The 16,531-nt window shown below is 42.2% G+C and overlaps 1 protein-coding gene across 2 annotated transcripts in view; it reads right to left on the bottom strand.

Moving 5' to 3' along the window:
* The window catches only part of PALD1 (phosphatase domain containing paladin 1), a 450,641-nt gene that overhangs the window by 247,483 nt on the left and 186,627 nt on the right, over positions 1-16,531 (bottom strand). For both annotated transcript variants that reach the window (XM_073596575.1, XM_073596576.1), the window contains 3 exons: positions 15,268-15,474; positions 13,255-13,357; positions 1,289-1,468 (listed from right to left, as the gene is read on the bottom strand). In XM_073596575.1, coding sequence (XP_073452676.1) covers positions 1,289-1,468; positions 13,255-13,357; positions 15,268-15,474 — 490 coding nt within the window. The remainder of the gene's footprint in view (positions 1-1,288; positions 1,469-13,254; positions 13,358-15,267; positions 15,475-16,531) is intronic.

The following is a 16,531-nucleotide window of genomic DNA, read 5'->3' as shown; positions in this document are numbered from 1 at the left end:
GGTACCCCACCCATCCAATACTACTTTTTTACATATCCAACTTATCCAACTCATCTCCTCCTCTGCCTCCCCTTTTTTCCCCTCTGTGCCAACCATCTGCTCACTCTGCGATTTTTTGTTTCATTATAGATTGATACATATTGCTACCGCTCCTGATGAGTTAACATTTCCACGAAATGCGTAGAGTCAAAGCTTTATGCTACACCATCGCAATCACGTGATTTTGAGATTGGTTATTATGGATTTTATCATCACCATTAATGCCCCGTACACACGGTCGGATTTTCCGACGGAAAATGTGTGATAGGACCTCGTTGTCGGAAATTCCGACCATGTGTAGGCTCCATCACACATTTTCCATTGGATTTTCCGACACACAAAGTTTGAGAGCAGGCTATAAAATTTTCCGACAACAAAATCCGTGTGTACACAAATCCGACGCACAAAGTGCCACGCATGCTCAGAATAAATAAAGAGATGAAAGCTATTGGCTACTGCCCCGTTTATAGTCCCGACGTATGTGTTTTACGTCACCGCGTTCAGAATGATTGGATTTTCCGACAACTTTGTGTGAACGTGCCTATGCAAGACAAGTTTGAGCCAACATCCGTCGGAAAAAATCCTAGGATTTTGTTGTTGGAATGTACGATCAATGTCCGACCGTGTGTACGGGGCATAACTCAATTACATTGACTGTTAATTGCAACAATTTTTATTATGTTTATGAAATTATTACCATAATACCGTGAATCATGTTGTCATTATGTACAATAAAATGTGTGAAGACGTTATTCTTGCTTATCATGTTTTTTCATTATTCTATGTACAATTGTTTTGAATCCATTAACATGTAGTTGCCTATTCAATACCCTTAGCTGTGCTTCATATATAGTCCTAACAAACCCTCTTTTTTTGTTTAAGCAGGTGAGAAATGCACACATAAGAAGTGAGTGGTAGTACAGACAAGCTGGTCTAAAATCAATACAGAAAGAGCTTAAAAACTATTGGCATGCTCAAGATTAAGCCAATGAAATTTTCTCAAACAAAAATTTTCACCTACTGTATGTCTGAGAGTTTCGTTCAAAGACTACTGCTGCCAGACAGCCATGTTGTGCACCTTTACCCTGACATTATGCTTTCTACAGTGCTATGTGTGAAAGAATATTAATGTATGAGTATTTTTACCACAATTAAACAAAAGAACATTGGATATAACTGCTGATTAAGGGCCATTAGACCAGTGTCATGGTATTGTTAAATAAATAAAGACATGGCTTTCTCCCAGTACCTTGTGTCCATCATTCTGTAGCTTCTGTAACACTTGCTTAAAACCATTCAGGCTTGGCTGGCCCATTCCATAGACTTCATAACCTCCTTTGGCTTGACGGAAATTAGGTGCCCCACAAATGCTTGTTGTGTTTAAAACATCTAGCTTGCTGTACACATCACGAACCATGAAAAATTTTCCCTGACACAAAGAAAAAACATATATAAATTTTAAAGCAAAGTAATTAAAAACAACTTGACAGGTATTTTAGTGACAACCTGGATGAGTGAAATACAGGGATTGCCTTTGCTGATCTCATTTTAGGGAATTCTGACACACGGCGGGCCGGCTATGCCCATTCAGCGTAATAGAAGCCATCTTTCCTCTGCCCAGGCACAAAGGTGCAGTATACGACCTTTCATTGACATTAATTGCTGTGCCCTATGTACATTTGCATACGGTGATGCCATTGTAAAAAATATGTACAGCGTACAAGATATGCTAAAGATTAGGGATGAGCTTGATGTTCGGGTCGAACATAAGTTCGACTCGAACATGATGATGGGGCTACAGGCAGATGCTCACAGGCCACTAAAAAGGGGGCAAGCAGCCTCTGTGTCTATAGTCAACAGTGCTGGTCGTGGACATGGTGCATTCTCTGCAAGTGGCCATGGGGCATGATTTTCCTTTTTTTCTGCTGCTGGCCGTGTTATTGAGCCAGAACATGCAGAAGAGTTGGTGGACTGGATAACAAAGCCGTCCTCATCCTCCTCATTCTCTGTCACCCAGGCTCAGAGTAATTTACCTTCCAACACAGCTGCCAAAGCGGCTAATTCCACCGGCTCCCTTTTCACAGTCACTCCTTCTGTAGCCCCACCATCATGCACGGAGGAGTCCCCAAAATGATTCGACCACAGTGTTGGGTACATGCTGCTGGAGGATGCGCAGCAATTTGAAGGCTCCGATGTTGGTTCCCAGGTTGAGGAAGGGAGTAACGTAAGCCTAGAGAGAGAGGGTGCCCAAGGAGGACAAGAAACTGGCAGTCATGTTCCCCCAGCTGCAGCATATTGCCAAGTTTGCTCCAGTGATGGGGGGGGGGGGGGTGATGAGGTCACTGAATGTACTTAGGTGCCTGAGAGAAGATAGGAGGAGGAGGAGGCACAACTCCAACGAGGCAGGATGTCCTCTAGGGGCAGCTTAAGGGCAGCTACCCTTATGCATCACACTGCAGAGCTCCGCAGGTGCAGGGCACTGCTGACTCCCTGCTGAATTTTAAAAGTTCCTTGGTGTGGGCCTTTTTTGACATGTGTGCAGCAGATCGCACCATTGTTCTTTGCAACCTATGTCTGAAGCGGATCAAGCGTGGCCAGAACAGCAGCCGCTTGGGCACCACATGCTTGACCAGACATATGATGACCTTCCATGCAGTCCGTTGGCAACAGCACTTGAAAGACCCACATAAAAGAAAAAGGCAGACTTCTTGCTCCTCATCTGGGATCTCCAACCCTACTATATTTCCAGTCCTATCAAAAACCTGCACTGAGAGGAATGAAGGTATAGCGATAGGTGTCCCAATTACTTGCAGCCAATCTGCTAGCAGTACACCACCATCTGATTTTAACAGGCAAATTTCCCTACCGCAGCTGCTGCACCATAAAAAGACATTTCGGTCTCAGCCATCCACATGCTCAGCGACTAAATGCTAGCTTGGTCAAATTGCTAGCACTGCAACTGCTGCCTTTTCAGCTGGTAGACTCTTTCCCCTTTCGTGAATTTGTGGAATGTGCTGTACCTCAGTGGCAGATTCCAAAACGCTGTTTCTTTTCACAGAAGGCCATTCCGGCTCTCTACCAGCATGTGGAAGGCAATGTTTTGGTCTCGTTGGACAGGGCGGTAGCAGTAAGGTGTATATTACAGTTGACTCATGGTCCAGCAGGCATGGGCAAGGACATTACCTTTCCTTCACGGTGACTCTGCTGGCAGCTGGGAAGGATGCAGGACAGGGTTCAGTGTTGTTGGACCTTGTTCCGCCACCACGCCTCCAAAATGCTAGTGGTGATTCTGCCACAGCTCTCTCCTCCAACCCCTCCTCCTCTTCTTCCTCTATGGCCTCTTCTGCAGATTTGTCCTCTGAACCACCGGTGCTCCGTAAGCGTTCAAGGGGCTACGCAAGCAGTCAGGCTAAAAGATGCCATACGGTGCTTGAGTTGGTCTGCCTAGGGGACAGGAGCCACATTGGGGCAGAGATTCTGTCAGCTCTGCCGGGGCAGGCTCAGAGGTGGTTGATGCCACACCAGCTTCAGCCAGGAATGGTTGTATGCGATAATGGCACCAACCTTCTCTCCACCCTCCGACAAGGACACTTGACCCATGTTCCATGTTTGGCACACATCCTGAATTTGGTGGTGCAGGGGTTTTTCAGCAGATACCCAGGCTTACAGGATCTCCTGAGGCAGGCCAGAAAAGTCTGTGGTCATTTCCACCAGTCATACAATGCCAGTGCTCGGCTGGCTGACATTCAAAGGGAATGCAACCTGCTCAACCGCCTCATTTGTGACAAACCCACCAGGTGGAACTCAACGTTGGCAATGCTGCAGCAGCTGCACACACAGCAGAGGGCCATCAATGAGTACCTGTGCGAGTATGGCACCAGGACAGGGTCAGGGGAGCTTGGCTTCTTTTCACCACACCGGTGCCTACTGATCAAGGATGCATGCACTGTCCTGTCACCATTTGAGGAGGCCACAAGGATGGTGAGCAGCAACAATGCATGCATCAGTGACAATGCCCCTCTAGTCTTCCTGCTGGAGCACGCTTCGTGGAATCATGGACAGGGCACTTGGGGCTGAACAGCGGGAGGAAGAGGAGGACTTTCTTTCCTCTCTCAAGGCCCCCTTTATCCAAATAGCATCCCTGCGGGCCCGCCACACAGGAAGAAGAGGAGGAGGAGGATTGTGTCAGCATGGATGAAGAGGAGAACACTCAGCAGCAGTCTTCAAGGGATGGTTTTCAGTCAGGACTGAACACAAGGAGTTGTACGTGGCAGGGAGGAGGTAGTTATGGATCATGTGATCCTTAGTGACCCAGAGGACTCGGAATCGAATGCCTCTGCAAACTTACACTGCATGGCCTCCCTGATTCTGCAAAGCCTGCAAAAGGACCCTAGGATTCGTGGTATCAAGGTGAGGGATCATTACTGGCTGGCAACCCTTCTTGATTCACGTTACAAGGGTAAGGTTGCAGAACTCATCCTGCCTTCGCAGATGGAGCAGAGGATGAAACATCTTCAGGAGGCCTTAAAAAAAAGTTTGTGCAACACATTTCCAGACCCTGGGAGGTTACAATTTCCTAGTGCTGGACAACGTGTTGCTGAGGCTTCGTTCAGTCAGAGGAAGAGTGGTGGAGAAGGTGGCCAGCTGATTGATGCCTTTAGACCATTTTTCAGTCCTCAACGCCAAGGTCTGATTGGTCCAAGCAACCATCGCCAGCGTCTGCATTACATGGTGCAAGCAAACTTTTTTTGCATTGATACATGTCCCCTGGGGCAGGACCCGGGTCCCTAAACAAATTTCATGGCAATAACTTACATATAATGCCCCGTACACACGATCGGGTTTTCCGACAATAAATGTTGGATGTGTGCATGTTGGCGGAAAGTCCGACCGCGTGTGCTCCATCAAAAATTTGTTGTCGGACTTTTCGCCAATAAAATGTTGGCTAGCAGGTTCTCAAATTTTCCGGCAACAAATGTTTGTTGTCGGACTTTCCAATCATGTGTACACAAGTCCATCGGACAAAAGTCCACGCATGCTCGGATTCAAGTACGAGCCGGAGATATAACTAGCGTTCGTAATGAAGATATCACGTACGTCTTGTAAGTCACTACATTCGTAATTGTTGGCCAATATTTGTGTGACCATATGTATGCAAGACAAGTTTGAGCCAACATCCTTCGAACAAAAATCCACGGTTTTGTCGGAAAGTCCGTTCGCGTGTACGGGGCATAAACCTTTAAAATTAGCTTTTTTGATTTTTCATGTTTGTGTCCCATAGACTAATGGTGTTCGAACATGATGCTGAGCACGTGCACTCCACTTCTTTGGTCGACCACGGGGAGGCCTGTTCTGAGTGGAACCTATCCTGCTGTATGGTCTTGGCCACTGCGCTGCAGCTATGTTTCAGGGTCTTGACAATCTTCTTATAGCCTAGGCCATCTTTATGTAGAGCAACAAATCTTTTTTCATATCCTCAGAGTTCTTTGTCATGAGGTGCCATGTTGAGCTTCCAGTGACCAGTATGAGAGAGAGAGCCATAATGCCAAATTTAACACACCTGCTCCCCATTCACACCTGAGACCTTGTAACACTAACGAGTCACACCTGAGACCTTGTAACACCGACGAGTCACATGACACCGTGTAGGGAAAATGGCTAATTGGGCCCAATTTGAACATTTTCACTTAGGGTTGTACTCACTTTTGTTGCCAGCGGTTTAGACATTAATGGCTGTGTATTGCGTTATTTTGAGGGGACAGCAAATTTACACTGTTATACAAGCTGTACACTCACTACTTTACATTGTAGCAAAGTGTCATTTCTTCAGTGTTGTCACATTAATAGATATAATAAAATATTTACAAGAATGTGAGGGGTGTACTCACTTTTGTGAGATACTGTATATACACATGTACACACATGTATAAGCATATACATTCAAGAAATTATTGTAATCAAATAAAGTGCCACGTAATAAGGGCAAATTAGATAATGTCCAAAATATAGTGCCAAATATTCTGTGCAAAGCGTGAAAAGCCCAAAACAATGTTCATTCAGAATGCCAAATCCTCAAATGTGGCATAGATAGATGATAAATGACAGAGAAATAAATAATCCAGATTCCAATGCTGGTGATGACAAGGGTGCTGCACATGTGCTTAATACAGTCTAAATAGTGCTCCAAGTGATGATTTGTCAGTGCTCCACCATACACAGTGGGGACGGAAAGTATTCAGACAACCCTTAAATTTTTCACTCTATATTCTACAATCTATATTGCAGCCATTTGCTAAAATCATTTAAGTTCACTTTTTTCCCCTCATTAATGTACACACAGCACCCCATATTGACTGAAAAACACAGAATTGTTGACATTTTTGCAGATTTATTAAAAAAGAAAAACTGAAATATCACATGGTCCTACGTATTCAGACCCTTTGCTCAGTATTTAGTAGAAGCACCCTTTTGATCTAATACAGCCATGAGTCTTTTTGGGAAAGATGCAACAAGTTTTTCACACCTGGATTTGAGGATCCTCTGCCATTCCTCCTTGCATTTCCTCTCCAGTTCTGTCAGGTTGGATGATAAACCTTGGCGGACAGCAATTTTTAGGTCTCTCCAGAGATGCTCAATTGGGTTTAAGTCAGGGCTCTGGCTGGGCCAAGAACAGTCACTGAGTTGTTATGAAGCCTCTCCTTCGTTATTTTAGCTGTGTGCTTAGGGTCATTGTCTTGTTGGAAGGTAAACCTTCGGTCCAGTCTGAGGTCCTGAGCTCTCTGGAGAAGGTTTTCATCCAGGATATCCCTGTAGTTGCCCGCATTCATCTTTCCATCGATTTCAACCAGTCGTCCAGATTTATTATGTGTGTATACATTTGTGTGTGTATAATAGATAGATAGAGATATATATATCTCTATCTATATATTTTTTTAATTGTTGCACTTTGTTCTAATCAGTGTGTGAGCACTGCATAATTTGCCAAAATGTTTTTTGAGTTTATTTAGAGTGCAACAGTTTTTTGATCAACACAGCTATTCATGTCAATGACAGGCTGTACACAGCACCTGGGCAGAGGTAATATGGCTATAATCATAGTGACTGGGATCAGCTGACACATGTGAAAGAGCCTTTAAATTCTTACTTATCTAGCTTTCTCTGGCTTCAATACTTTCTGAATCACTGGCATAGAACAGGTATGAAGACAAGTTATAATAAGGGACACATACAGCACCCATGATACAGCAGGTAAAATAAATATTAAACACGTCACCATTTTTCTAGGTAAATAGATTTCTAAAGGTGCTATTGACATGAAATTTTCAACACATGTTGGTAACAGCCCATGCAATCCATACATACAAAGAAACCAAAACAAATACGTTTAGAAATTAAGTTATGTGTAATAAAATGGAATGACACAAGGAAAAAGTATTGAACGAGTTACAGTGCCTTGAAAAAGTATCGATACCCCTTGAAATTTTCCACATTTTGTCATTTTACAACCAAAACCGTAAATGTATTTTATTGGGATTTTATGTGATAGACCAACACAAAGTGGCACATAATTGTGACATGGAAGAAAAATGATAAATGGTTTTCAAATTTTTTACAAATAAATATCTGAAAAGTGTGGCGTGCATTTGTTTTCAGCCCCCTTTACTCTCATACCCCTAACTAAAATCTAGTGGAACCAATTGACTTCAGAAGTCACTTAATTAGTAAATAGAGTCCACCGGTTTGTTATTTAATCTCAGTATAAATACAGTTGTTCTGTGAAGCCCACAGAGGTTTGTTAGAGAATCTTAGTGAACAAACAGCATCATGAAGGCCAAGGAACACACCAGACAGGTCAGGGATAAAGTTGTGGAGAAGTTTAAAGCAGAGTTAGGTTATAAAAAAATATCCCAAGCTTTGAGCATCTCACGAAGAATTGTTCAATCCATCCTCCGAAAATGGAAAGAGTATGGCACAACTGCAAACCTACCAAGACATCGCCGTCCCCTTAAACTGACAGGCTGGGCAAGGAGAGCATTAATCAGAGAAGCAGTGGCAAAAAGAAGAAAGCCATTGTTGAAAGAAAGCCATAAGAAGTCCCATTTGCAGTTTGCGAGAAGCCAGGTGGGGGACACAGCAAACATGTGGAAGAAGGTGTTCTGGTCAGATGTGACCAAAATTGAACTTTTTTGCCTAAAAGCAAAACGCTATGTGTGGCAGAAAACCAACACTGCATATCACCCTGAACACACCATCTCCACTGTGAAACATGGTGCTGGCAGCATCATGTTGTGGGGATGCTTTTCTTCAGCAGGGATGGGGAAGCTGGTCAGAGTTTATGGGAAGATGGATGGAGCCAAATACAGGGCAATCTTAGAAGAAAACCTGTTAGAGTCTGCCATATACTTGGGACTGGGGTGGAAGTTCACCTTCCAGCAGGACAATGACCCTAAACATACAGCCAGAGCTACAATGGAATGCCTTAAATCAAAGCATATTCATGTGTTAGAATGGGCCAGTCAAAGTCCAGACCTAAATCCAATTGAGAATCTGTGGCGAGACTTGAAAATTGCTGTTCACAGACGCCCTCCATCCAATCTGACAGAGCTTGAGCTATTTTGCAAAGAAGAATGGGCAAGAATTTCACTCTCAAGATGTGCAAAGCTGGTGGGACATACCTAAAAAGACTTGCAGCTGTAATTGCAGCAAAAGGTGTTTCTACAAAGTATTGCCTTAAGAGGGGCTGAATAAAAATGCACACCACACTTTTCACAGATTTGTAAAAAAATTGAAAATAATTTATCATTTTTCCTTCCGTTTCACAATTATGTGCCACTTTGTGTTGCTCTATCACAAAAAATCCCAACAAAATACATTTATGTTTTTGGTTGTAACATGACAAAATGTGGAAAATTGCAAGGGGTATGAATACTTTTTCAAGGCACTGTAACTGTATGGAGAAACTAGTTGCATGCATTGCTCAGACAGTGGAAAAACCAAGACACCACCTGAAATCTATCAGTAAGGCGTAATGTACACGGGACGTTTTTACAACCTCTCCTGAATGATTTCACTTGACAGATAGTAACCCACGTTTAAAACGTCTGTTTTGCTGATTTTACGTGCCGCGTTTAGCATGAGGCCTAATTAGAAAGCAATCATGCCCCTTCCTTGTCAGTACAAATTAACCACTTCAGTACAGGGCACCTATACCCCCTTCCTATCCAGGCCAATTTTCAGCTTTCAACGCTGTCGCATTTTGAATGACAATTGCACGGTCATGCAACACTGTACCCTAAGGAAATTTTTATCATTTTTTCCCCACAAATAGAGCTTTCTTTTGGTGGTATTTGATAACCACTGGGTTTTCTATTTTTTGCTAAAAAAAAAATAAAAAAGACCAAAAATGCTGGAAAAAAAAAAAAAGTTTTTCTTCATTTCCATTATATAATTTTGTAATTAAGTACGTTTTCTCCTTCACTGACGGGCACTGATGAGGCTGCACTGATGGGCACTGACAGGCATTACTGATAGGCATATTCGAATTAACGAAAACCCGTTTACAAAATTTTTCTGAAAACGAAAATTTGAAAATTCAAAAATTTGAAAATAAGAATGAAAATCCGAAAATTCAAAAGAACAAAAATCCGAAAACCCAAAATAATAAACAACTAATAATACCGTTTCCCCGAAAATAAGACCTAGCGTGAGTGTCGGTAATGGCTGTAATATAAGCTCTACCCCCAAAATAAGCCCTACCCTGTTTCCCCGAAAATAACCCCTACCCTGAAAATAAGACCTACAAGGACTTTAACTAGGGCTTATTTGGGGAGTAAGGCTTATATTGCAGCCATCACCGACAATCACGCTAGGTCTTATTTTTGGAGAAACAGGGTAATAACCATTACCAACCATTATATTATAGGTATTAGAATCTCCTTTCAAATTTGTCTGTTAGTGAACATAACAAATACGAATTTATCCGAAGTTACGAATGATCCAAAATAATGAATGCTGCATCTAAATAAATTGAACGTAACAAATTAATAATAATCAAAAAATTGTATTATTATTTATTATTATTAATTAGTTACGTTCCATTAGTTTAGATGCAGCATTTGCTATTTTGGATAATTCGTAACTTTGGATATATTCTTTTTCGTTAATCACTAACAGCCAAATTTGAAAGGAAATTCCAAAACCTTTAATTCTACTTGATGGGCACTGAATTGCATCCCTGGTGGGCTCTAGTGGGCATCCCTGGTAGGTCTGCAATGATAATCAATGCACTGATTATCAGCGCAGACCCCCCCCCCCCCGTCAGGAGAGCCGCTGACCGGCTCTCCTCTACCCACACCTTGTCAGCGCAAATAGAGGAAAAGACAATAATAAATTACAGAAGGATTTCTAAACTTCTGAATGTCCCAGTGAGCATTGTTGAGGAAATAATCTGGCAGTAGAAAGAACATAATTTCACCATAAGCCGGCCACGACCAGGTGCTCCTCATAGGATTTCTGATAGAGGAGTGAAAAGAATTATCAGAAGAGTTGTCCAAGAGACAAAGACCACTTGTGGAGAGCTTCAGAAAGACCTGGAATTAGCAGGTACAATTGTTTTTAAGAAAACAATAATTAATGCACTCAAACGCCATGGCATGCGTGCACGCTCACCACACAAGATTCCATTGCTGAAGAAGAAGCATCTTGAAGCTTGTTTAAAGTTTGATGCATAACATTTAGACAATCCTGTAAAATACTGGGAGAATATAGCTGTGGCAGCTAGTGAAGTTTTAGGATGGGGGCACGTCAGACCCCGCCCTTCCTTGTTGATCACTCCCCCTTCTCATAAGCCCCACCTCTTATAGAATCCACCCACTTCGTCCCCTGTATTCCACTTGCTTCCACCCATAGTGTTTGGAGTATACAGCTCAGCATCACAGGACAGATTATACAGCCCCAGCATCACAGGACAGGAGTATACAGCCCCAGAATCACAGGACAGGAGTATATGACTCAGCCTCACAGATCAGGGTATACAGCTCAGGGTGCACAGCACAGAGTGTACAGATCAGGGTGCACAGATAAAGCCGCTCTGGCGGTAACACCCCGCTCGTGGCTCGAGTGCTGAGTCCACCAGAGCAGCCGCAGCGGGGATGTCTGTCCTCCTGTCTCCTCTGTGCCTCCTCTTCCTAAGCGCCAGGCATCCAATAGATTGCCCTGGTGCTTTGGCCAATCGGGAAACAGGTCTGCCTCCCTGATTGCCGGGGAGCAGCGTTAGTGTGATAATAGCGAAAATGAATTTGCTATCGTCACACAATTGGGTGGGATCAGGGCACACTCTTTGCGCCTCAAGCCCACCCTATTTTGAAGCCTATTAGAGTCTCCGGCTCTAAGCAGGTGCTTCAAAAAGTACCACCCCCTCCTGTCCCGCCATAGGAATCCATGCGTCCGGCATCCTGAAAGGGGCTGGGCACATGGATGGGGGGCAGCGCCCATGTGCCCACAGTACACGGGGCATCCCTAGATTATAGTCTGGTCAGATGAGACCAAAATTTAACTCTTTAGATGCCATAATACACATTATGTTTGGAGGTCAAATGGCACTGCACATCACCCCAAAAACACGATACCAACAGTGAAGTTTGGAGGCGGGAACATGATGGTGTGGGGCTGTTTTGTAGCATACGGTAATGGCAAATTTCATATCATAGAAAGAAGGATGAATGAAAAAATGTACCAAGACATTCTTGCTAAAAATCTGCTGCCATCTACCAGGATGAGGAAAATTTCAGTAAGAAAATGATCCTAAACACAAAGCCAAGGAAACTCAATTTCTTTCAAAGAAAGAAAAAAAAGTTGTTAGAATGGCCCAGCCAATCACCTGATTTGTATCCAAAAGAAAATCTTTGGAAAGAACCAAAGATCAGAGTTCAAAGAAGAGGCCCACGGAACCTTCAAGATTTGAAGACTGTGTGGAAGAATGGGCCAAAATTACACCTGAACAATGCATGTGACTAGTTTCTCCATACAGGAGGCGTCTTGAAGCAGTTGTTACCAACAAAGGATTTTGTACGAAGTATTAAATACATTTCAGTTAGCGTGTTCAATACTTTTTTTTCCTGTGTCATTCCATTTTATTACACATAAAACTTAATTTCTGAATGGATTTGTTTTGGTGTCTTTGTATGTATGGATTGCATGAGTTGTTACCGACATGTGGTGAAAAGTTACCTAGAAAAATGGCAACATGTTCAATACTTATTTTACCCATTGTATGTGCCTATATTAGACTACCATTTAAGCAAACCTATCCTTACTAAGCCACTAATTTACACAATGTATCTTTAGTCTAGTTTTTTTTTTTTTTTTTTTTTTATAAAAATCACAAATGGCAGACAAAAATATCTGTCAAGTATACACAGCCTACATCACTGTCAGCATTCTGGTTTACTCTGAATGTGGGAGACAACTTCTTTTATTCTTAGCAAACTCATTGGCTTTTTTTTAATTAACTAATTTGGCAGAAAAATTATATTTAAAATACTTCAGGTGTTTATTCTCTAAACTATTCCTGTGTAATAGAAATCATGACAACAAGTACAATTCTCCTCGCCAGTTAGGCCATCTGCTGCACTTTTTGGGTCAACAGGGAAAATGATGAGAGTAGAAAGTGTTAGGCCATCGCTTGACCATGAGAGGTGTGGGGGATTTTTTTCTGTAACAAAGCATCCGAGAATTTGAAGGTACCAGGATGTTATAGAAATAAAAGCACAATGTGCAGAGTCACCAAAAAAGGTACCTTTACCATCATCCTAACACCACACTAAAAAAGACGGCACACGTGATTTAAAGTGGGACCTCAGACAATTTTTATTTTGGAGAGTAATAAAGTGATTACACTTTTAGACTTTTTCTGCTGTTTGAGATAAATTTCTCTTTTTTTCAGGATCCCGCAATGGTGGTCACTTCTGTTTAAGTGATAGTGATCCTCCTGGCAAGCAGTCAGAAGTAATATTTCCAACAAACATCTAGACAGCATTAGGGTACATTAACGCTATCCAAAACTAAGAAATGTTTTGGCTGTATTTACATTTTAAAAAACTCTAGCTTGTCCTGGACTTCCTGCAGATAATGCATCACCAAAGATTCACGCAGAGCACGGTTTGAATCATGCCTGCAACAACCTTAGGCAACAGTAATATACTGTATAGGACATACCTGTACAAGATAGTGTTCTGGCATTGTCTCAGAAATCCTCCCAACACAGTAACTTGCTTTAAGAAAATCATCATGAATCTGGAACTCTTCTTTACAATTGTACCTGAAATGAAAGACATCCAGATCATCCTCACAGATTATGGTTTATAACCAAACTTATACGGCAATTACTGGCAAGTACACACTATCCAGCAGGGCTTTTTTCAGGTGGAACTTGGTAGAGCTCAGTTTCACCACCTCTGGCTCAGGCCCTCTGCTCCCTGTTCAACAACATCACCTGTAAACACAAAGTCTGCCTTCTTTGTTCACAAGTGACAGCTTGTCTCCCACCGATCTGATCTCCTGATGGCTCTCACTGAGTGCAGGATGGGAACAAGGGAGATGCAGGTGCCTGGGTGCACTGCGGATGCCGACACCCCCACTGGATGATCTCCCTGCGAATGAGAGATGTGTAACCAACTACAGTGTGCGGGGAGGTACTATAGCTGATTGGGTGCTTCAGCTTGACACTGTGACAAAAGTAAGACACATGGAAGATGCTGGAACTTTTAAGGAAGGGGGAGAGTATAGGGGTAGGGGGGGTGGGGGGGTTTGCATGCAGAGCTGAGGTGAGGTGAAAGTGAGCTGTGGATGGGAGATGAAGAGGCAAGTAGCTGTGTAATCTGTGTGTAGCGCACTCCCGAACTCTGCACTGTATATGTAATGCACTCCTGGTATTGAATGCCCCTTTAAAACCCTCCGATTGTTAGTGAAATTGACCACATCCATTTGTTCGTAGGGGGGTCTTGGTGTGTGTGTGGGGGGGGGGGTTATGATTGAGTTCCTGCACCTATTTTCTGAGAAAAAAAGCCCTGCTAACCATCCAGACAACAAAAATTTGAAAGTGTCCTATTAAAAATGAAATGTGAAATATAATAACAAAATAAAATTATTTTACACTAAATAAAAAAAAAATCACTAAGTTGAAACTATTAAAAATAACATGGAAATTATAGTAGGCCTACTGGCTCTTGTACTGTAGATCTGCCAACACAAAAAGCCAAGTCAACATGGCTAATGTACTGCCTCAGTACCTTTGCAGAACAAATGTTTCCTGTTATAATATACTGTACAGTAAAACCTTGGTTTGCGAGCATAATTCGTTCCAGAAACATGCTTGTAATCCAAAGCACTTGTATATCAAAGCATTTTTTTTTACAGGGTATAAAAGAGAAGAGAGGCACCTCTAAGTGTAGCAATAAGTTGCTAAACGTTGTACCTTCATTAAATGTAACCATATTGCTACACTTAGAGGCTCCTCTCTTCTTTTTTATACTCCAGTTGTGACATGATGCTACTCCTCAAGGCAAAATTTATTAAAACATTTTGCTTGTCTTGCTAAACACTCTCAAACCAAGTTACTCTCAAACCAAGGTTTTACTGTATATGACAAATGTGGTGTGCCATTTTTTAACACTTTGCTGCTCTTCTGAAGTATCCCATTCAACAAGCTTCAGTGGGAGAAAACAACATAAATGCAGCATTCTCCCCAGCACTGCAAATGGGGGGCCTTCTTCCCAGCACTGCAATACAGAGAGCTGGTAGGAATGGGTGCCAGAGAAAACAATTGGTTTTCCTTCATCCATTTATTTTCTCCGCATTAAAAAACACAGCAAAATGCATGAAAACATGGGACAGCAAGAACAAGCTTCAAGGATGATAGCCAGTCAAGTGTGTGAAGACTGCTAAGGCAAAGTAGCTGGATTACAGACACATGGGTGATTTTTATTTGGCTGTGCATATGCAGCAATCAAATTGGGCTGTCGCTATGCATTCAAATAAAAAGACTATATTTTGCATTGAAAGCACACCTGTCATATGAGAAACATGGAAGCAGGCATTGCTAACCAGCTTTAAAAAAAATATCTAATCTTTGGAAAGTATGTTCAACGATCATCTCACTAGTAAAATTCTTATCAGACTGCGATTTCTGGCATGAAACTCAAATGTAAAGCATCTTAATTCCGTACTCACGTTATAACTACAGGGGCCACTTTATTTGTGATGATGGATTTTGCTTTGTTGTGGATGCCCACTGTCTGGAATGAATGAATGCTTAGGCTGTTTCTGTCTTCTCCACTTGAACTTCCACTGCCATTTCCTTGGATGCTGTCACTGGGGGGCACTATTGGCGCTGGCTGTTGAGCTGCACTGGCAGTTGTACCCATGCTCCACAAGCGCCTAAAGATAAAATGTAACAATGTATAAAACAGAATAAGTCTATAAAAAGGATGAACAAAAATAAAAACATGCAGGGTTTTCAACTTGAACATGCATAGTCATTTATTGTAAAAAAATTTGTTAAACTTTCACACTCAGCAAAAGTGAGACACCTTAAACAAGGCAAGCAACTAGAAAGACAGAACTATACATTTTAAACAACATATCATTTATAAACAATCTATCCTGTATTAGCCTACTTTCACAGTGCTCTATAGCAAAATTGCTGTAAAAACACATATGCGTTTTTGTGTGTTATAGATGAGTTTCTGGTGCGTTTTCTAGTTGCCTGCACCCGCGAAAAATGGACGTGACTCAAACGCACCAAAAATGCAAATGTGTTTGTCATGTTGCCCATTCATTTCAATGGGGAGCTGCATTTTTGGTGCAATTTTGAATGCCCCACCAAAGATGCAGCATGCAGGGCTTTTCAAAACACATCGCACTAACAGCACAGTGGTGTGAAGAGTCCCATAGGATTTAAAGGGAAAGATTTTTCTCTTTGCAAGGTAAAGAGTGTTTCTCTTGCAAGGTAAAAATGCAGGAAAAATGCATCAGTGTGAAATGGCCCTTAATCCCTTGCTGCGGACTGTAAACATATACGTGGGCCTCACTGAAAGGAATCTTTTTTCATGGTTTTGTGCTAGGAGGGCGCTGCACAGCGCTCTCATCAGAACAGAGACCGGGCACCCAACAATAGCCCTGGGTCTTGTGCTAAGGATTGGGAACCAGGAGTACCAGCTCCTGATAATCTGATTGCTGTGATAGTCTCTGAATGGCTATCGCAGTGATCAGTAACTGTACAGCTCACCCCCATGGTTTTGTTCTCCTTCTGAATAGAGAGGAAGATGTATTGCATATTTCCCTCCCTGCTAGAGAAGAAAAATGTAAACAAACAAAAGTGTGCAAAATAATATTAAAAAAAACAAAGATTAAGTAACTAGATCAAGATTTGATCTGGGTCAAAGTCATGGTTAGGGTAAAGGGCAGAATCAAATGTCAAAGGTTGGGGTCAAAG

The sequence above is a fragment of the Aquarana catesbeiana genome, linkage group LG08 (genome assembly GCF_042186555.1).
Source record: "Aquarana catesbeiana isolate 2022-GZ linkage group LG08, ASM4218655v1, whole genome shotgun sequence".
Lineage (NCBI taxonomy): Eukaryota > Metazoa > Chordata > Amphibia > Anura > Ranidae > Aquarana > Aquarana catesbeiana.
The sequence above is the reverse complement of the archived record's forward strand: the minus strand, read 5'-3'. Positions and strand labels throughout refer to the sequence as shown.